The 27,073-nt window shown below is 40.0% G+C and overlaps 2 protein-coding genes across 5 annotated transcripts in view; one reads left to right on the forward strand and one right to left on the reverse strand.

Annotated features, from left to right (window-relative positions):
• The window catches only part of GABRB2 (gamma-aminobutyric acid type A receptor beta2 subunit), a 159,660-nt gene extending 148,916 nt beyond the window's left edge, over positions 1–10,744 (reverse strand). The window contains exon 1 of one of the 2 annotated variants that reach the window (XM_017833868.1): positions 10,600–10,744. The gene's annotated coding sequence lies outside the window, so the exon portion shown is untranslated. Of the gene's footprint in view, positions 1–4,927; positions 5,060–10,599 lie in introns of those variants that run through there. The other variant, XM_017833864.1, reaches the window with a different exon arrangement.
• On the forward strand, positions 4,587–26,358 carry GABRA6 (gamma-aminobutyric acid type A receptor alpha6 subunit). Of its 3 annotated transcripts, none has more exons than XM_017833874.1 (10): positions 4,590–4,820; positions 4,940–5,058; positions 5,382–5,449; positions 6,697–6,917; positions 7,021–7,103; positions 7,682–7,825; positions 8,250–8,402; positions 12,180–12,439; positions 20,327–20,587; positions 23,901–26,358. In XM_017833874.1, exons 1-10 carry the CDS (start codon positions 4,768–4,770, stop codon positions 23,949–23,951), a joined length of 1,413 nt encoding a protein of 470 aa, XP_017689363.1. In that variant the 5' UTR covers positions 4,590–4,767; the 3' UTR covers positions 23,952–26,358. The 3 variants fall into 3 exon arrangements, with proteins under 3 accessions (XP_017689365.1, XP_017689363.1, XP_017689364.1); XM_017833875.1 differs by lacking the exon at positions 8,250–8,402 and adding an exon at positions 8,483–8,635 and having other exon boundaries at positions 4,597–4,820; XM_017833876.1 differs by lacking the exon at positions 23,901–26,358 and having other exon boundaries at positions 4,587–4,820; positions 20,327–20,599.
• Positions 26,359–27,073: the final 715 nt, after the last annotated feature.

Here is a 27,073-nt window from a genome sequence, read left to right on the forward strand (position 1 = left end):
CCTTTTGGCTTCAGTTTGGTTTAGGTTATTTGTAGATGCCTCAACAAGCATCTAGAGAGAGCCCTCAGCTTTCACAGAAAGATTCACAGATGATTTCCCAGAAAGCTTTAATCCTTATGACACACATAGAAAGCACTGAGACAAACAACAAACCACACAATACTTGTATCGATCCGTACACGTGAGCTCAGCCAGTTCCATCTGTACTTTGAAATGGTATTTATATGCCTGCAGGTAGGTAGGAACAAGTACTAACAACTGAACAGCAGTCTGTCCCATATCCTTCAAAAATGTTTCATATAGAATGTTTCATTTTCTGCCCAGTAGCTCTGCCAAAATCAAGCTTCTGTCCATTACTGATGTGTTTATGCTAGACTGCACACTGAATAATGTCTAAGAATCAACCTGAGATTTCAAATGTTATGGTTTCTGTCCGTTCGGACCTTTGATTTTCTTGGACATAAAAGCAAACTTGGGCTCAATCTCCTGTGCATACAGGCTTAAATGTTTAGGCCTTTAATATGAAAAATCAGAATGTATGTTTGTACATGTGTTTGCAGGTGCATAACTCCACCTTGTACGTATCCATTAGAAAACACTCCTTCCCTGTGCCCAGCTCTGTTCCGGAACGAAGGAGCAGCACAAAAGCATCTTTGCAGAGTGTGTTCCCTCAGTCTGAGCTGCTCTGTGCCAGCTGCCTGTGCTGCCAGGTACCAACAGGACAATCTGGGAGCAGATGACTCATCCCCACTCGGAATTCTCAGTGGCAGGGGGGAGCAGCATAGGCAGCAATATGTGCATCCAGTCCCCCTGAAGATTTTGGAAGGCAGAGGAAATACACTGAAAGGGTAAACAGGGTAACCACTGTCCTTTGACAGAAAGATGAGCATGAAGGAATAGCAATCTGGCATGCATTTCTTTTAGACAGAATTGTACAATGATAAAACTATTTTACTTATATCTTTGCCATATATCACCTACAAAATGAATTAATTCATTGGGAAATAAAGCAATTTAAAATAAAAAGCAAACAAAACCTTGAAATCCAATTTTTTCCCCCAAATTAAAGGCAGTTTTAAAAGTAAGTTTCTTTATGATCCTTCAATTAATTTAGTAATCACATCCACATCATAAGAGCTTATTTCTTCTTTTCTAGTAGGTAGATGCTGAAGAAAAAGAAATGGGGGACACATTCTCTGTCAGGGGCTGAACAGATAGTAGGTATCAGATTAACTTCGAGTATTAGAGACTCAATTGCAGTCCTGTAGCCTATGTACCAAATTTGCCATATTTCAACTGTAGCAAGTTGTCACAGAAACTTCAGACTATTTTAATTTCAAAATTCAAGAAGAAAACAAACACATTTTTCAAGAGATTTTCAGCAGTTGCAAAACATCTAATTTTCAGCAATGGTATTCCTAAGTGAATGAGAAAGATCATCTTTCATCCCAGTGCTAATGACATCCTACAAGGTGATGACATTAACAGCTGGAAAGTGTAATCTTGCCACCACACTTCTCAATTTGCCATTCACTTATTCCAAGCCTGTTGTCCAGTTCATGCCGCTTTCTCAGCAAATTTCAAACTGTTTCTTTGCTTAAATGCCCAAAGCATATGTTGCTGACAAGCCTTTTATAAGGTAAACATGTTCATTATTCTCATGGGAGCTTTGTCTCCCAAGAAACTTCTCTTCTTGTCTTGTGACCACTATCCCTTTTTAAAGTTTGCTCAGATCACTTATAAAATTATGTTTTCCAGCTAATTTTCTCAGCTGTGTTTATTTTCAAACTGTCTTGGTAACCACAGACTCATTAGAATTTGATGGTTTGATCTTGATAGAGAAATTTGTGTATTTGATAGTGTGAACATTTCACTTCATAAATAGAAAACAAATACAAGAGTACACAACTCCTTGGTGCAAAGAATTTCAAAACTGCTGAGAAAGGGAGTATCTCTGTTTCACTCTTGAAGGTTTCAAACCCACAGAAAGAAAACATTTACTGAAATTTCAAGATAAATTAGATTTAACAATCTGTCCAAAGCCTATTTCAGCTCATGAAACCATCTAGCTCTGTGACAGACAGCGAAGCCCCTTCTTTACCATGCAAAGGCTACTTTGAGCATTTTGGAAGGCAGGCTCCAATTATTTGAATGGCTTAGAGATTTATTTTTTTTACCTGTCTCTGACTCTTCCTGCAAATTCTTTAAAAAGAATTTGATCATGTCATTTTTCTGCAGGGAAATCCCAGGCTGAAATCATGGGACTTGTTCAAAGCCTGCAGTCCTGCCCAGGTTTCCTGCTCTGCCATCACAGGTCTGTGCTGCTGTGCCAGGATTGCTGGGCTGGACTCAGGTGAGATCATAAGGGACAGCCAAGGGGGTGCAGAGACCATCCCAGAACAGCTGCTGCTGTTCACATCCAACAGGCTCCAAAAAGCAAATGTATTCATCTCCCCCAATTTACAAAGGAGGGAGAGAGGCAAATTCTATTTCTCTGCCTCATCCCAGTCTCTTAGTTGAATAAGACAGATTGTCTTGTTCATCTTTTTACACAACAGGAGTCTAACTTGGAACAGGGTGCTGTTGGACAAAAGGCAGTTGTCAGTTATATGATCAACGACAGAAAATGTGACTTCTCTAATTCACAACAAAGAGAAGTGAAGTAAAAGAAATGACTGGGTGGCTCCCTGTAGCACTGGCCTTTTAATACTCAGGAGATGCTTACTAAAAGAAGCTGCTAAAATAAACCTTTTAAAAGAAGACAAATTGGATGTGTGCTATTCAGCTGGGGGATGCTGATGGGACACAGAATATGCTTAATATTATAAACTTAGCTCCTCTTGCACATTTTATGAAGGAAATTCAAATAGTCTTCCTAATATTTTGCCAAGACTTCTTTTTCCTTTCATTCAAAAAGGAAAAGGACATTATTCCAGGAGGGCATATAAAGTAAGACACAGAACTCAATAATTAGTGATCCAGTGGGAAAAAAATCCCTAAACTTTGAAATGCATTTACATATTTAACAATAATGGAAGCATATTTACAAATGGGTCTTACTGGTGTTTACACAGTAAGTACAGTTTTAATATTCTGAGAAGAGTCATGCACAGAAAAGACTCAAACATGTCAGTAAGATCAAACATATTTGAAAATCGGGGTAAAGTTTCAAACTGGTAGATTTTAATCAGTATCAGAGCAGCAACATAACCCTCAGAAGGTTCTGATTTGTTGAATTCCTTTTTCTTCTTTTCCCCGTTCCACCTAGTAGTTCATACAAGCCTTTGATTTTTCACAGATGCAGTAGTATTGTCTGTGAATAAATGAATGCAGATAAATGGTTCTGAGAAGCAGCAAAAAGCCTGAGCTACACTAGCCCCTGATGGATTCACAGAGACCTGTGGTGCATTCACACAGCATTTCCAGGGCTTCTCAGGAATTCAGGTTCTCAACGTCCAAAGGCAAAGCCGGAGCTCTGGCGTGTGCAGCCAGCCATAAGTGGATTATATGACACTACTGCCCATGACAACAGGGAAAGGGACTCAATCACAGAGGGTATCTTGTACTTTTAATTACATTCTTGTATTCTCTTGCTTTTGGAGCATCACAGTCTCTCTTAAACACAAAACTTGAGCACCAAACCCTAGTGTTGCTCTTAATCTAGTCTTACTGCTGAATAAATTCATGGTTCTCTCAGTTTCATGCAAATCCCTGCATTCCATTTCCTGAAAATTAAATATATTTGCTTAGAAGCCGCTAATGTAAATGCGGTTTATGCAACAAAATTTTATGAAAACAGTTAATTTTTTTGGTCTGTTTATTTGTTCATCTGTATTACCATGAGGAAAGAAAACTGACCCAATTTGTTTAGAGTGTATCTAGATGACCAAGGTGCTACGTCAGTCACTGGCTCTGTGAGAAGTAATACGGCCCCAAAAAAAGCTGGAGCTGACTGAACTTTTTTTCCTTTAGGGCTGACTATGTTAACACACTTACTGAAGGAGGGGACAGTAATGATCCAGTCACTACTTATCAGGACAAAATTAGTAATGATATATAATCCCAGTGGTTTAAAAGTAAGGAGCTCCAGTTCCAACAAAAGTCCTAGTAATGCCTTGGTTTAAAGTCTGAGTGAAATCTGCGTCTATAACCCTTCAAAACAGCTTAGTATTAAAAAAAAAATCTAAAAACAATCCAGAAACCTGAACCAGGACCAACTTTTACTGTTCAATCTTCAAAGATTAATGTTTAGATACTCAAGACCTCTGTACAGTTCTGAAGAACTGATGAAGAGGAAAAGTGTTGAGAAAGGTTAAAAACCCCAGTATATTGTAGGCCCTCCCCCCCCCAAGTTTTAATGATGCAGAAGCTGCATAATAATCTCCCTGTGAACCATAAACATAATAAAAGCTGAGGCCATTTCTAACATAATCTCTATCAGCAAGATGCCAGCGCTTTTCCAGATTTCCTAACGGGTCCCTGCTAATTCCATGCCAAAACTAGCAGTGGATTTCTTCCTTTTAATCTCCCCTAATGCCTTATTCGATTATTGTCACTGCTCTCCGACCGCGCACCGTCCCTCCAAACCCTAATTCCCGCCCCGGAGCAGTGAGCGGAGCCCGCCCGGCGGGACGCGCGCGGACAGCCCAGCCCGCACACAGCCGGGCCGGGCCCGGGGCTGAGCCACAGCCCGCCCGCTCCCGCAGGGACCATGAGCTCCAGCTGACGGGTCTGGGGCACCGGGGCGGCCCCGCACAGCCCTGCGGGATGGCATGGCACGGCATGGCTCCGCTCATCGCCTGGGCTTGTGTCGCCGTCAGGTGAGTGACACCGGCCCCGACGGCTCCCTCCGGCCGCGGGGAGCGGGACGGGCCGAGCCCCCTGCGCTGCCCCGGGGCCCAAAGCCGGAGGGTGATGCGGGACTCACCTCTCCCCGCAGCCTGGGGAAGGCGCTGGGGGACCAGGGCGACGGGGCGGACCTGTACTCGGAAAACATCACCCGGATCCTCGACAAGTTGTTGGACGGCTACGACAACAGGCTCCGGCCGGGATTCGGAGGTAGCGGGCGCTGCCGTGCCCTGGGGGCGGCTGCGGGGAAGGGCGGGCGGGAGCTCTGGGGCCCTCAGGAGGGGTCGGGGGGGGGGGGGCGCTGGAACCCACAGAGCGGGCGGCGAAGGGCCCGTGCCCGGCCCCGGCTCTTCAGAGCGGGGCGGCTCCGGTGCTGCCCTCGCACCAAGGGGGCCCCGCCGGCCCCGGACCCGTCGCCCCCAGCCCTGCTCCGTGTCCGGGCCCCGCTCCGTGTCCCGGCCCTGCTCCGTGTCCCGGCCCTTCTCTGTGTCCCTGCCCCGCTCCGTGTCCCAGCCCTGCTCTGTGTCTCACAGGCGCCGTGACCGAAGTGAAAACGGACATCTACGTGACGAGCTTCGGGCCCGTGTCCGACGTGGAGATGGTAAGGGCCCCCTCGCCGCCCCTGCTCTCTTTTCTCGGGATTCATTAGGGTGGCATCTGAGTTGACCGTCATTAAAGCAGATTACGAGGCTAAATCTCTTTGACAATCCCTAGGGCCCAGCAGAGCAGTTTGGCTGGAGCCGCATCCAGCTATTTCCCGGCAGCGACAGCCTGGGCTGGGCACGGGGGGCACAGCCTCGGGTGAGGGCACGGGCCAGGGGTTAAAGACGCCTCGTTAACCCCGCTAAGATGATTGTGAGCACCTGTGGCCCGGTACAGTTTTGCAGGAATGCTGCCTGGAAGGAGACGACCTTACGAGCAGCTGCAGGGGAGTGGTGCCACTTGGGAGACAGCTGCCTCTTGCCATGCTGGGTGCCCCCAAATTCAGGGAGCTGCAGACTTGGGTGAACTCCGTCATTCCAGCAGCAGCCGAGGAAAGTGTCCTGGGAGTGAGGATGTCATTGCTGTTCTCATTCTGGACTTGGGTTGCTGTTTTGCCCTTGTATACCCCCTCCAACAGCTGCTCGCCTAAGCCTGCAGTCCGGTTTGCAGGCAGGAGCTGTGGGCTCCGAGTACAACCAAAAGTTTTCCCGCAGCTCTTCATCGGTCAATCCAAGAGAAGGCACAACCTTGCATTCTCACAAAACTTGACCCCAGCAAAGGTTTAGCTCCATTTCCTAAGCAACTTCTGCAGGAAGCTCCTTTCTGAAGGCTTGTGAAAATATTACTAGGAATTCTTGAAAAAAAATAACAGACTAATATTAACTTGACACCATAATCCTACTGTGAAGCGATTCGGTCAGATCAGTCTTTTCTTTGTGAATATCCAAAGGAAGCTGCAGAAGATTGACTGAGCAAGTCTTTTTGTTTCTGTCAATTAAACGTTGATAGTTTGGTTTTGCACTTTGAAAGGACACTAAATTAGACATTTGTATTTCCTTAGACCTCAGTCACTTTAAATTAAATCATTATCTCTGAGAGGACAATGAGGTCTTTTTCCTTACTCATATCGAATTACCTGCTCACTGATTCACTTCTACCTATTCTTCAAATAATAAGAAAATAGGATATGTTTTCATGGACGATTTTTTTTGGTAACTACTTAATGGTAATAGGATTGGGTGTTTAAGCAGTAAATGAAGTGCCATTGGCATGTGTGTTAGGTTGTGTTATGGAGTTCCTGTTCATACAGGCACTCAGGACTGCTGACCCCCACACAGGAGTCAACCACCTCTTTATTCTCCACAGGAATACACAATGGATGTCTTCTTTCGGCAGACATGGACTGATGAGAGGTTGAAGTTTAGTGGGCCAACTGAAATTTTGAGATTGAACAATTTAATGGTCAGTAAAATTTGGACACCAGACACATTTTTTAGAAATGGAAAAAAATCAATTGCTCATAATATGACAACTCCTAACAAACTTTTTAGAATTATGCAGAATGGAACTATTCTTTACACAATGAGGTGAGAGCCTATTTTTCTGATTTTGGTTGACCTTTATGTTTGATTCTATCAGCAGTTCCTGCATACCATTTTTTTCATTGTCACCTACTCTAATGTGTTCCAGACTAACCATTAATGCTGATTGTCCCATGCGGTTGGTGAACTTCCCTATGGATGGACATGCTTGTCCACTGAAGTTTGGGAGCTGTAAGTTTGTCTGCATCTCTCAGTTCATTATAGTAACACATTGGTCTACATGTATGTGAGAAGATCAGAAGTAAGATCCTAAGTCATTACTTAATGACGTAGCTGAAATTTTTTATTATATTTTTGTACTGGAATTCTACTTTTTCCTCTGAGAATCAGACCATTCATAAGGACATGGGCTTATTCACCGAAGGGTGACTGTTGAAACATATTTTATTGTTGATTATTTTATAAATCTAGTAGTCAAAGTTGGTCCCTCAAGAAGGAACTATATTACTTACAGTTTTGAAAATACGTAGTAGATCTGTGTTAATCAATTCTGAAAATATTTAGTTGAGGTGTGGTACTCAGTGTATGTGTTTTACAGCAAATTAAGAAACCAAAGCTAGTGCATATCAGGTCCCACCTCAGCCATTCTCTTATTGTTGAGGGGTTTTCATTTTGTCATTAATAATGGTAGGAGCAGCATCCATGTTTTTTACAGTCATTTGGGCCACAAAAGGGATTATTCTACTTATTTTTTCAATTGCTTAGAAAATACATAATTAGTAATGGTAATTTTTCCCTCTGTAACTCAGATGCTTATCCAAAAAGTGAAATAATTTATACTTGGAAAAAAGGACCCCTGCATTCTGTAGAAGTACCACAGGAGTCTTCCAGTCTTCTCCAGTATGACCTCATAGGACAAACTGTATCTAGTGAAACGATTAAATCTAACACAGGTAAGATGGAGCCATGTGGGAACTACTGACATTATAAAACACATCTTGAAAATAAATTACAGGGGTTTTCTCATATTGAACCAAATTAGTTTAACTATCTTCTGTTATTCTAAAAACTAAAGTCTTTGGATAGACTAACCATTGTCTCTTAAAAGATAGCTTTTCAATACGGCCTCTTTAAACATAGAACTTTTCATGAGATTTGGAAGAATTCCACCTGCCTCCCTGCCCCAGTGAAAAAAAAAAAGAATATTATTCTCCTTTGTTTCCATAAGGTCACTTTACCTTTTTTTAAGCAGCTTATTTTTATTATCCACTAGGAGGCCTGTAAGTGATTTCCTCAGAACATATTACGTTGGGTTTAAGCCAATAATGTTTACTCATATGTTGCTAAAATAATGCTGACATATTTGTCTCTTAACAGGTGAATATGTAATCATGACAGTTTATTTCCACTTGCAAAGGAAGATGGGCTACTTCATGATACAGATTTACACTCCATGCATTATGACAGTCATTCTTTCTCAGGTGTCTTTCTGGATTAACAAGGAGTCTGTTCCAGCCAGAACAGTTTTTGGTATGCTGCACTGAGGTCTTTGAACAGCTCAGCATCACACGTATCATTCATTCATTCCTTTCATTGCTTGTTTGTTTTAGGTGAATATTCCCTTCAGCTGCTCTATTTCCATCTTCAAAGGAAAATAGGCTACTATCTCATTCAGACATACATTCCATGCATCATGACTGTAGTCCTGTCTCAAGTTGTGTTTTGGATCAACAAAGAATCTGTTCCAGCAAGAACCGTGGCTGGTATTTGTGTTTTGTTCCTTTATCATTCATTTCATTCACTGTATTGAATCCTTTGTGTCAGATACTGTAATCCAGTGAGGATTGGGAAACGCAGCTGGGAGGTTTCAGTGAACAAAAGTAAATACTAAAATTAAACTAAATAATATTCAATCTGTCCATGAGGGTCAGAATTCTTTAGTCAAAATGTTTGATCAGCCAGACTTGTTTGTGATACTTTTCAATATATTTTTTTATGCAGGAAGGGACAATTTCAGAGAAACGTCAACCTCTCCATTTTTTAAAGAGGAACTTTTGTCCTGTGGATCTGTCATTTTGTTAAACCAGTATGTGTTAAAACTTTAAAAGAAAAAGTAAAATCCCTTGGAATGGAATGATTCTCTCTGCCATAAGGTACCTCCTGGAGCAGTTATTCTGGAGTGCTCCCTGCCCGTGGCTGCTCAGGTATCTGAACAGCTGGAAGGGCTTTCCATGGACACAGTTCAGTGGCACCAGCAGCAGGCTTGTAAAGTGTCCATGGCAGAGCTCGAGTCTTTCCAGTGCTTTGAATTAAAGTTGGGAGTCTCCTTAATTTTTAGTGTGGGCTCTGCTATTAAATTTGACAGCCTCCCCCCCTTCAATACTGAGCTGCTCTGAAACTACATTTGTTGATAAGGGGCAGATTTTCACTCACAGCTGTTATTTCTATAAAAACAAAAATAAAAATACTAAGCAAAAATAATAAAACTTGTCAGAAACTTCATGAATCCACTACCCACATGTACATGTTTTGCAACCCTATTTTCTATTAACCCAGTATTTCTATGCAAAAAGTCTCTTTGTGAGACTTGTCTTCAGTGACAAAAAGCATCAATAAGTTCTCTAAGCATAAATGATGCAAGTCTCATAATTCATAATGAGCCTATACTTGTACTTAGCAGGTTACAAGATTTGTATAAATTGATTTCAGTCAATTGGTATTTCCTACCTGCATGAAATGATATTCATAAAAGCATTGCAAACTGTTTGGAAAGCTAAGTGAACACAACTTCTTCAGGTGCCTCTGAAGGAAGATCAACACTTTGTTCTTGAAATTCCCATTGGGCATTGGGATGCAGTTTGGCATCATTAGGCACTTACAAGTATTATTTTCTGCCAATTGTGGATTTTTTTAAGTGCTTACAATGATAAAATATCGGGCAATAGATTTTCAAGGATGTTTATTGCAACTGAAGCATAAAATACATATATAGGAGGTTTATGCACTGAACGTGGTGCTACCTGATTTGGCTTTGTGTTGGCTTTGTTGTGCATCTCTGGACTCTACAGTTGCATTCTCTACATTTTGAGTAAAATATATTTGCCAGGTGCTGGGCAGTGGAAGTCAGTTCTATATGCTTGAACTAATGTGCAAATAAGTCTGTAGCTGATTTGGTAATTATTCCATAAAGACTCCAAACCCTGGAATAACAGTTTTTACATTTAATACTGAAGAGTAAATAAGTAAATATGGACTTAGAAAATATTTTATGAAAATAGTAAAATAGGTACTTTCTCAGTATTGTGGAAAATAGTCATGTTGGCATTTTAAAAGAATAGTTGAATCCTTATTCCATTTGCAGTTCTCCCAGGCACACTGTGAATTTATAGTCCTTACTCATTCAGAATCCCATGGATTCTGAATACATTCATCTAAGGAAAAGAGGGCAAATTCCTTTTGACAAAAAAGACTTTCAGTCTTTTTTGGGGAAAAAAGGAAAAGTTTAAAATAGAGAAGGTTTAAAATGCATCATATTGCAAAGAGTTGAATTTTCATTTTTACTTGTAAGTTCCAAAACTGAGAGAAGAGAAATTAATAGTAGAATAACAGCGATGTGCCCAAACCAGTTTCTCAGAACAAAATAATTTAGTGACTCTATTTACCTCTAAAATGGATGGCAGTTATCAGGTTTCAGTGTTTGCATTATGTAACATTCTTCAAAACTTACCAAGAAGTGTTCAGAGTGTGAAGACAAGGGTAAACAATCATCAGTTGCAGAGTTTACCAACAGTAATTTGGTATTCAGTTTGATAAAGTAGTTTTCCACAGTGCAGAGCCTGTCATCAGTATTCAGTCCACAGTGAGCAAATTCTTATCTAGATCTGTAACAGAATAGCAGACCTATTCCTAAGTTAAATTCCTGCTGCAGTAAGTTTTTATTCAGACACAGAGTATATAAATTTTATTGCTAACTAGCACATGGACAGATTCTAATCTAATCACATATCATATTGAAAAGTTCCCTCTGGACTTCTGAAATTGAAATACAGCTCAACACGCCTGTATTGATATTGTAGAATGAGTCTGGCAGATTTGGGAGAAGTAGAAATCCTACTTGTTTTTATATCTCCTCTTTGTGTTTCATTAAAACATATTAAGTAATGGCATTGGGACATAGCTCACCTCAGCCAGCTGACAAGCTGGATCATGTGAAAGAGTTGCAGAAAAACTCTGAAAATAGTAAGTAGGGATGCTGCAATATGCTATGACACTGCATCCCTTCCACTGAGCATCATCCATAGCATATTGATTCATCAGCACAACATGACATTGTAACATCTTTTACTTTCCCACCTACCCTTTCCCAACTGCAGAAAAGAGCAGAAGGGGATATTCTCCACCTTACAGTCTTTAAATACCCACCGTTTTCACATCCTAGCAGGCATAATTATGAGTAAATATGAGTCACAGAGGCTTGTATGTTAATGAATGAGTTTGTTCTTGCATTTTTGCCTGTATCAGACAGCAGTGGGAAGTAAGTATATTTCCTACATTATTAATGCTGTACACTCCAAAGCAGAAGGAATAAATTCATGAATTCCTGTGAAGAACTCCATGGGGCCCATGAGCTACATGACCAGATTTGTTGTGTGAAAATAGATAAGCAGCTCTAGAGAAGTAGCTTTTCTGTCCTTCCATATCTGTAACAACGGGGATTTCAAATCCTGATACTGTTAGTGAATCTTAAAAAACATATCCAATGATTAAAGCCAACAGCTCGGGGGACCAACCTCCTATTACTTGAAATATTTGGATCAGAGGCTCCAACTGTTTTTAATGCAGAATTTGATTGAGTCAGTGAGGGTTCTGTAAGCCACGATCTGTCTTGTACAACAACAGGAGAAGAGAGGATCGCTGCTGGGGAATGGCAGTGTGTGAATCTGCATTTCTGTGAAACATTCACTTACCCACCCCTCAAGGACAGCATCCTCCCTATTTTGAGCCTGAATTTTGTTACAACCATGTTTATCACAGTTCAAAGAAGCTGCACAGTGTAGAATGTCATTATCTTAACTTTCAGTCTGCTTGATGTATTAAGGAAGTTTGTCCAGAGCTTTCAGATGCTGAAGCCAGTATGGATGAGTTATTTAGGAATAGAAAATACTAATACTTGTTAGTTTGTTAGTACGTAGGATGACAGCTAAAACAAAAAAGGTATTGGGTTTTTTTTTGCATATGTATGAATTTAAGAGTAGCAGGGCTGAAGCAAAGTTCTAATGCCCCCGTTTTTTTCCTCTTGTTTTCAAGGAATCACTACGGTTCTAACCATGACCACTCTCAGCATCAGCGCACGCCATTCTTTGCCCAAGGTGTCCTATGCCACCGCCATGGATTGGTTCATAGCCGTGTGTTTTGCCTTTGTGTTCTCTGCACTCATTGAGTTTGCAGCTGTCAACTACTTTACCAACCTGCAGGCTCAGAGAGCACTGAGGAAGGCAGCCAGGGCAGCAGCACTGGCAGCAGCACTATCGGCAGCGACTGTACCGGCAGAGGACGAGATTGTCTCGGTAATTGCTTGCTTTTCTGATAATAAGCATCATATAGGAAGAGGCAGCTGAAGTAGTGAATGCAAAACAATATTAAAGTGATCTTAACCTGAAACAGATTATGTAACCAGATCGTGTCTGATTATCACAGACATTGTTCTTATTCAAGAAAATGAAAAGTCTTAAGTTATTCATACTGTTTATTTAAATCTGCGATATGATTTACTAGAGATGTTTATTTGGTAAGATACTTAAGGAAAGTCATTAGACTGTTATCCATAATACTTCTCTTGAGCAATGCTGTAGGCAGTGTGTGTGGTCAGGCAAGTGTGGTTCTCAGAAAGTCTGCAGAATTTGTAGGAGAGTGTACAATGGAAGGAGCATGTGCCTTGGCCAGATGATTATGGGATCAGTGTCAGACACAGTACATACCATAAGTGGGTCATCTGGAAGATGGGTAATTAGCTTTTACATAAACTTGGCATCTGTTACTTCTCTAAAAATCTGTGTTGGTGGAAGCTTGGGGAAAAAAAGCATAAATTAAGGATAGATTTTAGAACATGCGAAAGACAGGAAGTCTTTCTAGTATCAAAAAAAGTATGTCAGAATTGCCTGTAAATATTATTCCTTACATCTCAGGCTAAGTAATGAATGCTGCTTCTCAACATATGTTAATATATTTATCGCTATAGCCCTCCTGTTTCAAAATCAGTTTTACTACCACAACAATTTCCATTTTTAGAGGAATAACAGAATTGGAATGACCTTTTGCAAAACCTCTGAGTCTGTAACGAATAAGGAAGTCAATCTAAGAGGTGCCCGTATCAGGACACCACCTTACCATATAGTCATGTTTCCACATTTTCTTATAAACAGCAGTTAAAGTACATTTAGGTACATTCAGACCATTAAACTCATAATTGATAAGTTCCATATAATAGCAAAACCAAAGCTCCACAGCATCTTGCTGCTGGTGCTCATTAGAACAAATGCTCTTCACTTCAACTGGGAAGCATTATGCTTGTAAGCCATGTTGTATTTTGCTTATAATGGTATTAATATTGAATAGAAATTAAGACATTATAAGCCATAAGAAAGAAATTAATTTTATTTTCATTAAATATATAAATGCAAAAAGGAAAAAAGAAAATCTTTATATATTTTAATCAAAAATATTTCAAAATACTATGAAGCACCCTCCTTCCCCCTTCAGCCTAGTTAATTTTATATAAAATATTGCTTTATTTGAATATACAGAATTTTTCACACAGTAGTCAAAAAGTCTGTACACTCAGGAAAGAAAGATGTCAGAAGCCCAAATTCTGCTCTCCTGTACTAATGGAAGCAGGAGCAGCTCTGGTGCACTGGCTGACTGTGCTGGTTTGGAGGAGGGACAGTGGTCTGGCTGAGATCATCCAAGTGCTCCCAGCCCAGCAGGCCTGGGCTGGCTCCAGGAAAGCCTCTCTGTTGACCTCAGTTAACTGAGCCAGGCTTTGGCTTGCTCTGCTCGTCAGCTGCAGGCAAGGCCTGTGTGAAACACAAACCTAGGGGTGTTCCACTGCAAAACCCGATGGCAACAAGCTGAGGAGTCATCTGGCCCCTGACACAACCCTGTGTTTATTCAGGTGCTGGCCAAGCTTGTTTCAGCAGGTCAAACCCAAAGGTGTTATATATACCAGGTATAAAAACCACAATGACAGTTAGCTTTTTAATCCATTTCAAATGTAAATTTTCTGTATCAATCTTACTGTTTCATCACTATGGCTTTCTTTATGCATTAAGATCCCAATACTGGAAGTTGCAGGAGAAGGGAATTGGTGACACTTTCTGGAGTGCACCATTTGGAGTAATGCTTTGTGAGGTGGTCAGGGAGTACACCCCATGGATCAAAAGACATCCTTTCCATGTGAGAGACTACATTTAAAAGACAAAAGATTACCACCCTGTAACAGCTTGATTCCCAGTTATTTTCTGAAAGACCTCTTGTTTTAACAGAAAACAGCACAGAGCAGGGAAATCCCTCTGGGAGAGCTTCCTTCTCCCCACAGCCTTGTCCCTGTGCTTCGAAATAACATGGCTTGGGCAGAAAAGGATTCTCATTTTCTTTGAGAACTCTGACCAACTGCAGAGCAGCCATATGTCACTGGTGTAGAGGATTTAGAATTCCTTAATTACATCAGAATATATTGAATATGTTTAATGAGTGTTCTAGTATAACTAAGGGAGAGAGCTTCTCTTTGGATTATCAAGCACCCTTTATGAGATCATCCTAGAAACAGCTACATGCATTAAAGTCTTGACTGAGAACATGGCATTTTCCATCAAATTAGGGAGACCTTCCTGCTCCTTCACAATTATCAGATCATCAAGTAGACTGTTAAAAACAAACAGCAACTTTCAATTATATTGACTTTTTGTCATCCCAACAAAAAAAGTAGATGCTGATTATTTGGTTCTGCCTGAGATAAATATTCGTCTGATTGACAAAGCCAGTGCAGAGCAGTAAGGAAGATTTAGAAGTAGCTGATATCACACTCCAAAACAGGAAAAAGAAAAGATTAACTTGATTTCAACATTTTTTTTGTTCAACGCTGAAGTCTGATCCCAGTACTTTTTTCCAGGGAAGCAGTGAGAACAAAATTAAGTAAGTTAAATTATGGAAAAAACCTCAAACAAACCTCTCTAGTGCTGTTTGTGTTATTCTGTCCCTAGTGCTGTTTGTGTAATTTAGACACTTGAAGCAGTTTCTCTATGCTGCAGAAATTTTGCAAAGTAAAGGTAGAGACAGGGATTGTTTTGGACAGACACTGATAGATTTAAGAGCCAAATGTGACTCTGAACATTTAAATCTGTTTCACAGAAAAATATATTTTGACAGCAGAGGGGCTCTGTAGCAGTGATATGATTTTTCCAGTATGCTACAAATGAATGTTAGGAAGAGACTCTGCCACAGCACATCCCACTGCAAAGAGGGTGACGATGGCTCCAGTCTCTGCTGTCCTTCATGTGCACCTGCTTTATGGGGCAGCAATTTTAGTCCAATGGACAGGGGATATTTTTCAAAGTCATGTTTTCTGCCTCTGCTTTGCATGGAAAACCCCTAGATTTCCCATGCAAAGTAAAATAGCTTTGAAATAATAAGGTGACAGCCTCTCCCCCTAATCACCTTTACCTGGTGGTTAGGCTAGATTTTGAGAAAGATGAATTTCAGGCCCTGAAGGTTAAGAAAGAATTTGAACATGGTTTTCCCATGCTCCAAGTGAGTTATTTAACCTAAGTAATTTAACCCTTTTACTAAGGTAAAATATGATGAAAACCAATCTGCATGTTATTCCTCATAATACTTCTAGCAAAGGGAACCTAAATTTCCTAAAAAGATGCCTAAAGCTAGGGCTGTTAATGACTTCTAAACTATAGTCAGCTTTTAATTGTGCAGGACACTGTTTATAGATGTTTGCAATAGACATGTTTTGAATCAGATCCCACAGATGGGATATGCAAAGGAATGTCTAAATTAGGGGTTATAATGATTGTCTGTCAGGAGATGGATGCTGAAACTGCACAGGACTGTAAAGAATGAGGTACCTTCAGGCATGGCCAAAAGAAGATGTTACATAATGTGATGGACTTTCCTGCTGCAAGATGCTGCATGTGGATTGTTCAATAGCTGAGCAGTTTTTACAGATCCCACTGTTGGATGGAGGGGCTAATCCATGTTATCTCCCTCTTTGGGATCTGAGTCATTAGCATGTGCTGTCATGTGCGTCATACAAATGTTTGAAACTGCTCAAACTGTATCTACTGATGAGCAGAGACAAAGGATGTTATGTGTTTAATTTAGCATTCTGCCCTTCACAGGCATTGAGTTTTGGTTCTAGGTTGGGTTTTTTGTGTGTATGTTTTGTGACATTAGCAAAGTTCAATATCTTTAATCCAATAAATTATAAAGAAAAGGAAAATAACCCATTATTTTTATCTAAATGTTTAGAGTATATTTTACTGCATTGCTGCCAGGAAAAAGAGATGTGAGTGAGTAAAAGAGAGACAAGTAAAGACATAGAGATATTAATTTGTTTAAAGTTAGCCAGTATCTGAATTGCATATTTAAGATGCTGTTAGATCATAAACTAAACTGATAGTGAGAATATGTATTTGCAGTACAAAGCAACAGAGAAGAGCCCAGAATTCTACGAATATGAATTATAGAAATCTCTTGAGGGAAAGAAACATAAGAACAAAGTGCATTCATAAATCACAGTTACCATCCACATCAAAATCAGAGAAGGCAGACAAAGAATTCTGTTTACTCCTCAGTTATATATGCTGTATTTTTTGAAATCTGGAAGCCAAGAAATTTGCTGAAAGCCTCCTGAGATATTCTGAGAGTAAGCAAGTTCTAATGGTATTGAGGAGAGTTGTGGGGGAGCAGCATCTTTATGGACAAGATGAGACTGCTTTGTGGGCTTTCCAGGGGATGGGATTGCTTGGCTGCAAAAGCTTAATAGAAGGCAGACTGTGCCTTACAGACCACAGATATGCCAGGCTTTGTCTAGCCCAGTGTTCTGGGGTCACACTAAACAAGGACCTGGCAATCTGTTGTGTGTCACTGGGTGGGCAGAGGCAGTGGCAGGTTTAATTGCCCCATGGGACAACATTCCACAGGAGTGCCAAAGCACTGCTCTGCCTCAGGGCTCAGTGACTTCAGCAAAGCCAATATTTCATTATGACACTGTGCCACTCTTCAGGCTCCCTGGAACACACTCCTTACTTTCTGAGGGATTGGCTCTGGGAACTATGCAAAATAAGCTGTTCACTGCCATTTTCTCTGTGTTCTATTAATGTTTCATGATGTTATTGTGGGTAATCTTTGTCAAAAGGAGAAGTTAAATCTAAATATAGTAGAAAAATTACTGTAGCTGGTGTTCAGAACTCAACTGTAAGTGAATTCCAATGAAATATATGAGTTGTGGTTCTGGGGCAGCAAGTCTGGTCTACAGTCAGCTACCATACTGAGAAACATCTTCATTACATGTGGGAGAGAAATTTGGACTTAGAATTCCATATCCTTCACAGTGGTACACAAGAAAATACACTTGACCCTGAGTTGCTGTATGGGAACACAAGAGTGTTAAAGACAGGGTAAAGAACTACTTAGGGTTTTACTTGAGATGGAATCACATTCAGATAATCTTCCTTTTATAGCAATCCTCCTTCTATAAGAATGGGATTTAATAAATATAAATAAAATACCAACCAGGATTACACTTTTTCAAGTGCCTATTCAAATGATCACAAAGATTTTACTACCTCCACATTCTAAATATGCTCAGTACTGAACATCATCCACAGACCATATGCTACATCTGTTCTACTTACTATTAACTCCATCACTGATTCATGCTTGAATGACCCAGAGCAGAATTTGACCCACCTTATACCACAATATTGTAGGACTAGAAGGGCTAAAATTCACCTTAACACTTACATTTTTTGGAACCACTTATTCTCCACAAAGGTGAAGTTATTCCCCAGTACAGTGAAAGCCAAGATACCTTCCAGCTTGTCCAGTTCAGCTCAAAGCAGGACAGGCAGACAGGGCAGCAACTGGACTGGGAGCAGCCAGGCAGCTCAGTGTGTCTGTGTGAGAGAGGGATTATTGTTCTGATTAGTGCAAGTGGACATGGATAACCCTCTTTNGGAGATCATCCCCCATTTAAATCGCTCTGTTTCTTGCTGTGTTACTGGAAAATACAACCCCAAACATCTGTGTTCCAGATAGGCACAGCCCCAGAGCAGGAATGCTGTTTAACACCATTCCAGACACGGCAACAACCATATAATGTTGGAAGTGGTGACGGGTTGTAGGGGAAGAAGAAGGGCAATAGGTAAGAGAGAGAAATACAGAAAAAGTACCTTTTTTTTTTTCAAATAAAATGTTGTTCTCTTTTTATTCAGACTAAAATCATCTCTCCCTAATTTTAGTTGGATACCAGTCCATTCATCCATGAGCAGAGCTCATGTTGTAGCAACATCCCTTGTTCTGATTCTCTGACAGTAACACTGACTGCTGAAAGGATAATTCCTGTTATAACTATATTTTAAATCATCCAGGGGACACCAGGTGTGTTAGGCTAGTCTGTTATCTAGAAATTGTGGCCCAAGTACAAGGGTAGGCAATGTATTTCAGAAAATGCTGCTTTTCCCTTTAGTGACTCAGTCATTTATCTGATTGCCCAAAATCTGTTTAGAAATCCTGCAAGATAAATCCCAGAAATGCTGACAGTGGAGTACATTTAAGTGAATGGTTGTCATTAAATCATTCCCAAAGAATGCCTTTGGACATTGCATATCTAACAGCACTTTTCTACCTTAAAACCATTCAAATGTTACCCTTCCATTTTACTATAGATGTCTGTGCTGTTATATTGCCAGTTATTTACGTTGTCTAAGACTTCCCTCACCTGCTTCAGTCATTTGGCCATCAAGTTCTGCTGACCAAAAAAGCTACTTATCTAACCCAAGAATATCTGTATGTTGTGCGATTTTTCATCAATAATCCAGGAAGTGATTTTTTTCAGTTCTTTATTAACAAAGATTTAGGCTCAAGCTCAACTAAACTGTTGTATGTTAGCTTTGTGTTTGAGAGCCTGAGTGACTTCTGTTGCTCTGGGTTAGAACCCCACAGCACCCCATCAAAACAATACCTGTTAGAACCCCACAGCACCCCATCAAAACAATACCTGTTAGAACCCCACAGCACCTCACTGAAACAATAAAAACCAACTCAACACTCTTGGCATTCATCTGTATTTTCTCAACCATCAGATGAATCTTTTGGCTGCTTCCACACATCCACTAATGGCAGTCCTGGGATATGGCAGTGGGAGCAAGGTTTTTGAAATTTTTCTCCTATTTGACACTTCTGTGAAAGTGGGCAACTGATATCCATTAGGCATGGAGCCTGTGGCAGACCCTGTTCCTGAACCATTTCTGCAAGGAAGAAACCTATTACTTCTACTCTTGTGAAAGTAAAATAATGGCAACTTGGCCACAAATAAAACAGATGTACATAATGAATATACTTGTGAGCCTAGTAACTAAAAGGTAAGCTCTAAACGTTCCTGAGTTCTGGCTGGATTTTCATAGGAGTTTTCTTGCGGCTTTCTGAGAATAATTGGACCTGGCTATGAATATTGCACAAAATATGGGAGTCATTTGGTTTCATTTTACCATAAATGAAAATAAAAATTGCCCCATTACAGTTAAGTACATTTGTCTTCAGTCAAATGCATGGAAACGCTGTAGGAATCATGAGATATATTTGAAAAGGAAATTTCATCCTAGAAAAAACAACACGACAATTTAACATTCATGTCTTCAGCACCTGTAAAGTTACTCCATTGCCTTTAGTGCAGCAATTTTGTAGCTTTTGTGTGACAGCTCGACTTCATTCGGAGAGTGTTTACTGAGCTTATCCCTGGGTTCACACAGGGAAGACTGTGCTTGAGCCAGCCATGTGTGTTATCTTGTTTAAACTTCACCCATATCTGCATAAACTTCAGTCATACCAATATATTGCAACTTAGATGCATCATTACCTTCCTCTCCATTTAGCTCCATCTTTTCTTTTTCTCTCTTGTAGCTTCCATGTATTACTACATTAAAAATATGAAAAGCACATATTCTGTCCTGTTTTTCCAGCAAGGCCTTAGGCCACAAACATACCTCTGTATATTTGCAGTATTTTTGTGATTTCCTTAGGTTGCACTATAGCAGAGAAGCAATGATAGAATCAGAAAGTTGAGTAAAAAGATGGAAAGAAGCCTAATGATCACAAAACCTAAGACTCGGTATCAAAAAATAACCCTTTTTTTTTTCCTCTCCCCTCTTTCTTCTTTTCTTCCACAGCATTCTGACTCCAACTCTAACCTGAAGAAGCGAGTAAACTCTGTAACATCTCAGGCAGAGCAGTCTCCTGAACCCAGCATAATATCAAATACTGCATCCCAGTGTCAGGCAGTGTCTGTGCCTCCACCTGCCCCACCACAACCACCAGCTATTGGAGGTGCCAGTAAAATAGACCAGTATTCCAGGATCCTCTTTCCAGTGGCATTTGCAGGATTCAACCTGGTGTACTGGGTGGTTTATCTTTCAAAAGACACCATGGAAGTGAGTAGTTAATTTTCTGAATACTTGTTTATAATATATGTTTACTTGGGCAATATGATTTCAACTGTTCATGTACTCCTGTGACTGCAGGCAATGATTCCTTTCTGAGGAATCACAGAAGGTCTGCTCTGACAGACCAGCCCTGGAGCAGCTGTGGCCCTCAGCACAGCACAGCGGCTGTTTGAGGAGGGCAAATGCAAACCCTCAGCTCTCAGCCACGTTGCACTGAGCACAACATGCTGTGTAAGACAATCTGTGATGTCATTCTTGGCAAACAATTCCAGGAATTTGTGCAGTAAGGAATGGTAGAACTATCTTTTGAAGCAATGCAGTGAAGGAGATAAGAACTTTAATATCCTAAAGTTTTCTCAGTAAGGTAGTACAGTAAGACTCCCCCAAAAAGTTTCTTATGCATGGTATGAAAGATTAATAACTGCAGTATAAAGTTTGTGAGTCAAGAATCCCTGGTTTTATACATTTTAATGTTGATTTTCCCTATTTTTTTCATATAACTGCACTGTTTTATGCAGATAAAGCTGTTAAATTCTTTGCTTAAGTTTGTTTGAATCAGGTAGAGAGAAATATCCTGAGGTCCAGAAGAGATGTGTGCCCTGCAAATTGGGCATGTCTAGAATAATCAGTCAGTGATTAGCCATTAAGTCTTTAACGCTTTAAATCTCTAATTTTTCCCTTTTTGCCTAAACACAGTTAATGGTTTCCCATTTCCTTGGTAAAAAATACATTCATTTGCCTCGTTGCCATAGAGTTTTTGGATCTCCCTGTACATTGCAGTCAATATGATTGGTACATTTAGCTTTATTTAGGACAGCTAGAGAGATAATGAGGGTATTTAGATAGCACTGAATGCACAAAGTCCCCACAGCAGTCCAAACGGGCTGGAGAGCTGTGGGTGAGTGCTGGTGGGGCTGGACCTTCGTCTGCTGGCTCAGAGGGAAAGCTGAGGGCAATGTCTGAGACAGCCCAGAGGTGCTGCAGGTCAAGGGGACCAGGACAGTGCTGAGCAGGCGCCTGGGGCACGTTGGCTCTGCCTGAGGCAGAGGCTCCCAGCCCCTAATTTGGCTGATTGTTGCCCCAGTGTGCCGTGGGAAATGCTGTCTCTCAGAGCTGGAGATGCTGCCAAGCAGCTCTGTGGAGTCAGGAGAGCAGGAAGGTGGGAGGCACTGCCTCTGCCAAACCTTCCTGCAGATGTCTCTCTCAAGAGGCCACAGCTGCCAACTCCCGGCCACTCCAAACGTGGCCAGTGATAAATTCAGCATTTGTGCCAGAGTTACTGATCCTGCTGCTAAAATCCTGACTGTGTGTGCAAAGTCTGCCCTCAGGCAGAGCAGGGGAGGAGCGAGCAGCTCATGGACACCGTGCAGCTCCTGGGGAGGGGTTGGTTCCTCAGCTTGCCCAGCTGCTCTCCAGGGATTCCATTCAGCCTTCACACTTTGCAGCTAGAAATATTTGGAAGACAGTTGCCATTTCCCCTGGTAGTGAGGAAATATTTACACTAAACCTTGTATATTAATAGTTACATTAGAACTAGCCTTTTAAAATACTTGAAAAGTCTATGACAAAGTGCTGACTATAAATATTTTTAAATGCTACTTTGCAAGCTCACAAATATGCTCAGAAGCTCAGAAATTATGTTCTGTAGTAGCATCATAGAAAGATAGACATCCAACAGCAACATTTAGAAAAGAGAGAAGTATTGACAGCTGGGGTGTTTGGAATTATGAAGAATGTAAACAATTATGTAAAATGTTGATCAAGCTCTTCTTCATAAATTATATTTTCCTGTTTATGTACTCATTTGTAACTAATAATGATTGTGATATACACTGCTAGGTTTCTAAATCAATATGTTGTATCACTTTACCAGTTGTTACTTTCAAGGAAAACTAGGATATTTTTTTGCTTTAAAAACATATTAAAAGTAAGTAAGCCTTTCTAGTCAAGCAGAGGAGATACAAAAGTTGGGTGAGCAAAGCATGGCATGTTCAAGGGCAGTTCAACTTAATTTCTGGCTCCCTCAGGCCCAATAGATTAAATATTGTTACAGTATTATTCAGGTTATTCAATTTAAAAAGCACATTTTGTGCGGTATTTCAAGTAAATTGAATATATATCTGTATATCTATATAGATCTATATATTTTTGCTTTTTTCACTGAGCTCCTGTGGCTTTTGTTTAAAACAAAATGGGGAAAAATTCATTGAAATATCCCGTTCTTGTAGTGCAGCTTTCCAGGATTTTGATTAGTTTAGTTTGGAGAGCAGAACATTATTCACCAAAGTCTGTCATTGTGGAGATTCCCAAACCCAACAGCTGTACAGTAGCAAACAAGACACATTTGTCTAAATTAGCCAAATGAAAAGTTCTTGAAAGGAGAACAAACCTTTCTGAGAAATAAGAAGTTGTTCTAGATTTTTATTTTGTCATACAGTATATCTTGGCTTTGCTTTTTTGTTTTAAATCTTGCTAAATCCTTCAGCTGAATACTAATTTATGATGGTGACCTTGGTAGGTGAATTGCACACTTAGTTTATTTTAAAATTTGCTTGATTTAGGATGCAAAGAGTCCCCTTTTAAAGAGAAGACTACAAGTACTTCTCTGCCATGTAATTCACAATGCATATGATGTTTTCACATCATCTTACACATCTTATTTCTAAATCTATCTATCTTAATTTTTACATGTAACATTATATTACACTTTTTCATGTAATAAAGCTTGGAATGATGGAGTGAATGACACTAAAGAGGGAGATGATCTTAAACTTTTGATGATAAACCACAGAGAAACAAGCAGAGGCCACCTTTTTGTTTGGGAGCAGAGGAAGATACAAACTCACTAACTGGGCTAAATGTGCTGAGTCCTGGGTATTATTTGGACACAGAGAACTCAGTACGATGGCAGGAGGGGAGTTAGGTGAGCAGCTGAGGAAGATGAGATGCTGATGATGGCAAGTGGGGAGAAAAAAACAGAGAAAGAAACGAGAACTGGAACAGTATTTGACTGGTATGTTGTTATCCACAAAGCTGGCAGGATGTGGCAGGATGTTTAAATGTTTCCATTTAAACACTTGCAAAATAAAGTTCAGGGAAAGAGCCATTTCCATACACACTTAACTGAGCTTTGATGATCCAGGCAACGAGCATCAGATTCTAAGAGGATTCTCCCCTGTCATGCAGTTCTCTTTTAAGTCTGCTGCGAGTCAGAAATCACATGGGTTTGTTGGTTTGCCCAGTTTTTGTTAACAGTTGGTAACAACCCATAATTAACCTTCTCTCTAAACTTGTCTTGCAGTTTTTTGAACCTTCTGCAATGCATTTCCGAAATGACCCTCAGTCCAACTGAGGAACAACTCCAGATTTCAAGGAAATCGCTCGAGGTCTCAGAGGGTTGAAGAGATTTCAAAAGATTTGTCTGTCTGTCCACAGGTGCTCTCCATTTTCAAACAGGGAATATTTATATTGGACATCACCTGGATGCAAACTCTGGACAAATCAAGAGCTGCAAACGTCTTGGGGTTCTAATGATACTTTCTTAAGATTTCTTACAGTGATTCTACTACAGAAGTTCTTCTTAAATTGTTTTGTTTGATTGTCAAAGGAAAGAACGTGCATTTGTTCTAAAACTGTTGCAAACAGTTGAACATTTACATCGATATAAAATATCAATAAAAGATTTGTTGGGTTGGGTTTCTTTATATAGAATAAGGATTGCTAAAAGGAGCCTGATTCTGAAATGGTTGGGAGTTGCACTGATTTCCATCACTTGACATTGACCCAAAATACTGTTGGAAAGAAATCCTATGAAAAGGAGCTGCAGTTCCATAATGTTTTAATCCTTTTATGTAAAAGATTAATGATTATTTATTTTTATTTCATTTTAATCTTTAATTTGAGATCATATTTATAAAGAATGAGATCTAAGAAAAAAAGGAAACATAAGCTATTTTTTGTGTGCTTCAGCTGCTCAGCTGCCATGGGGTGACTGTTCCTGTTGGGAGTGACCACGGCAGCACAACCAGACTGAGAACAAGCAATTGCTCAGCAGGATCTGGAAATGCAGGACTGAGATGTCAGAGAGCTTTCAAGGTCTAAAGCTGAATAGACAGAAAGATGCAGCTCCCCATCAAGCTGCATGCAAGGCTCCAGCTCCAGGGAACTGCCTGGAAGCAGCTCTGGATAGCTGGTTAAGGAACAAGCTGCATTTATCAGCTGATTCTACTGAATTGCCTGTAGCAAGCTCCCTAGAAATTTTTTCCAGAGCCAAAGTAGTGTCAGCATATTCAGAGTTTGAAGGTAATAATATTTTGTCATTCTCAACACAAACAGCCACAGAATTTCTTCGTTCACCCTTCATCTCCATAATCCCTCTTTAAATGTGATCAGGAAACATATGCCTAATCCAGTCAATCCCAAACCTGTTTTATTGCAGGTGTAATGGTCATTGGTAGGAGTCAGAAGCACTCAAAGAAGTTTTAGATGCAGCCAAATAAAAATTAAGGATTCTGTTCTATTTTGAAATTAATTTTAGTAAAATAAAATAATAAAATGACACATGGATTCAGGATATTCAGGGTCTTTTGCTTTGTCTAAAAAAGCATCTTAATCCCTGTGAAAAAATATTTACAGGATGACCAATGAAGTGCAGTAAGTCATGGACTGTTACTGGACTGTTATTGACAGTGGTAGCTGTGTGATGCCCCAGCTCCAGTTGTTTTCCTCCTGTTTCCAGAGGAGTCAGGAGCTTTTCCCAGTGTGGGAGCTGCACTGAACAGGGGCCATCACTCTTTGTCCACCCTGTTCTCCAACGCTGAGGGGCTCAGATGGAACAATTTGGGGATTCAAGCCAACAATACCATTGTTTGCACAGATGTGCCACGTTTTCAGTTGGCTGTTCCTGGCACACTTGGATGGATTTGTAAGTGTGCTGAAGTCTTTCTTCATTTTGCTTTGAAACTAAAATTGTGACAATTTTTCCTATTTTCAGCCTTTATATACTATTTTAAGAAAAAAATGAACCTATGGATATTGGACAAGTATTTTATAATTTGTAAATACATCTTATTTGAAAAAAAAGCAAATTGTGCTGTATGGACCCAGAAGTAATTTTTTTGGGTAACTATACTCATTCTTGCTTCACAGATTAACTTTTATTTTGAGTACATTAATTTCTGTAAGAGTTTTCTGAGTATTTTAAAACTGGTTTATGCACAAAATGAAAATGTTTAAAAGCTGTAGTAAAACAAGTGACACTAAGGAGCTAAATTTTGTATCTGCTCTTTGCCTAAAAGAAAATTAAATATGAATTTTACAGGAGATGCAGAGAGTTACTAAATAGTCACTATTTCCTTGGAGTGTAGTACTTCAATGTGTAAAATGTTGTAATGTCCTGATTAGGAAGCTGTATCAGCACCTTAAAACTGTACTGGTAGCACTTGGTTTTTAACAACATATTTCAACATGAGCACAAAGGCTACTTATCCTTTTTTTTCCAAAGAGCTTCTCATGTGGATAAGACAGACCAGGGTTGGTTCTCCACAGCTGTTTGAATGGGAGGAAGGGAATGTATATTTTTCTGTTCCATGCTTTGTAGAGACAGGGGTGTGAACAATACTGTTGATAATGTTAAGTTCTATCTTTGAATAAATGTAATTACTTACAATTAATGTCAGTTCTTCAAAATCCTGGTTATGGTGAAACACCAACCAAGCAAGCACGGCTGTAAAAGAGCAGATAAATAGAAAAAGGTTGTATGTATAGGTTTATATATATATATGTGTGTATATATTTTATGTATGCATATATACATATGTATTTCTGTAGAAAATATAAATAAATAATAATAATTATATTTCTTTATTTAGTACAAATTTAAAGGGGATATGGGTTTTTTCCAGTATTTTTGACTGCACTGAAATAGGAAGAGCAGGAGCTAAAGTTGATATAAGATGGGAATTTCTATATGGAAAACAGACTCTGTGGGAAGATGGGCCATTCCCTTGAGCTATTGCACTCTGGGAATACATTATTCAACACTGACCTAACTTTAGATATATCCAGGTAGAAAGGATTTTCTGGTTTTAGCCCACCCACCCCACAAAGTGTAGCTTAAATTCATTTTTAGCATATTTTGCTTGTTCAGAAGTGCAAGAAACAGAATAACTAAGAACACAACTACAGAATTATGCAATAGTACAATAGAATCTGTTCTCCCTCCATTATTTTTTCATAATTTCTAAACCAAATAAAAATCCAGCAGTTTTAAGATGTAGAAACTGTGCAATGACACACTAGACCAGCCCTGAGATCATCCACTGCTCTGCTCAGAGGAGAGTCTGAACTGCAGCAAGAGCTGCATAAACCCCATGAATGATGATGGAAGTCCTCAGTACTTTTGGTCCAGAGCACTGGGCAGGGCTTTGATATTTTGATGCTGTCAGGTTACTCACTCAAGGCCTTTCCCTTACA

Source organism: Lepidothrix coronata, unplaced genomic scaffold, assembly GCF_001604755.1.
Source record: "Lepidothrix coronata isolate B3197 unplaced genomic scaffold, Lepidothrix_coronata-1.0 Scaffold223, whole genome shotgun sequence".
Classification (NCBI taxonomy): domain Eukaryota; kingdom Metazoa; phylum Chordata; class Aves; order Passeriformes; family Pipridae; genus Lepidothrix; species Lepidothrix coronata.

What these genes read in the sequence shown, in the direction of transcription:
- GABRA6 (XM_017833874.1), top strand. Translation starts at nt 4,768, where the DNA reads ATGGCATGGCACGGCATGGCTCCGCTCATCGCCTGGGCTTGTGTCGCC. An exon ending in CCGTGTCCGACGTGGAGATG is followed by an intron (nt 5,450 to 6,696) that starts GTAAGGGCCCCC and finishes TATTCTCCACAG; the next exon opens with GAATACACAATGGATGTCTT. An exon ending in ACTATTCTTTACACAATGAG is followed by an intron (nt 6,918 to 7,020) that starts GTGAGAGCCTAT and finishes AATGTGTTCCAG; the next exon opens with ACTAACCATTAATGCTGATT.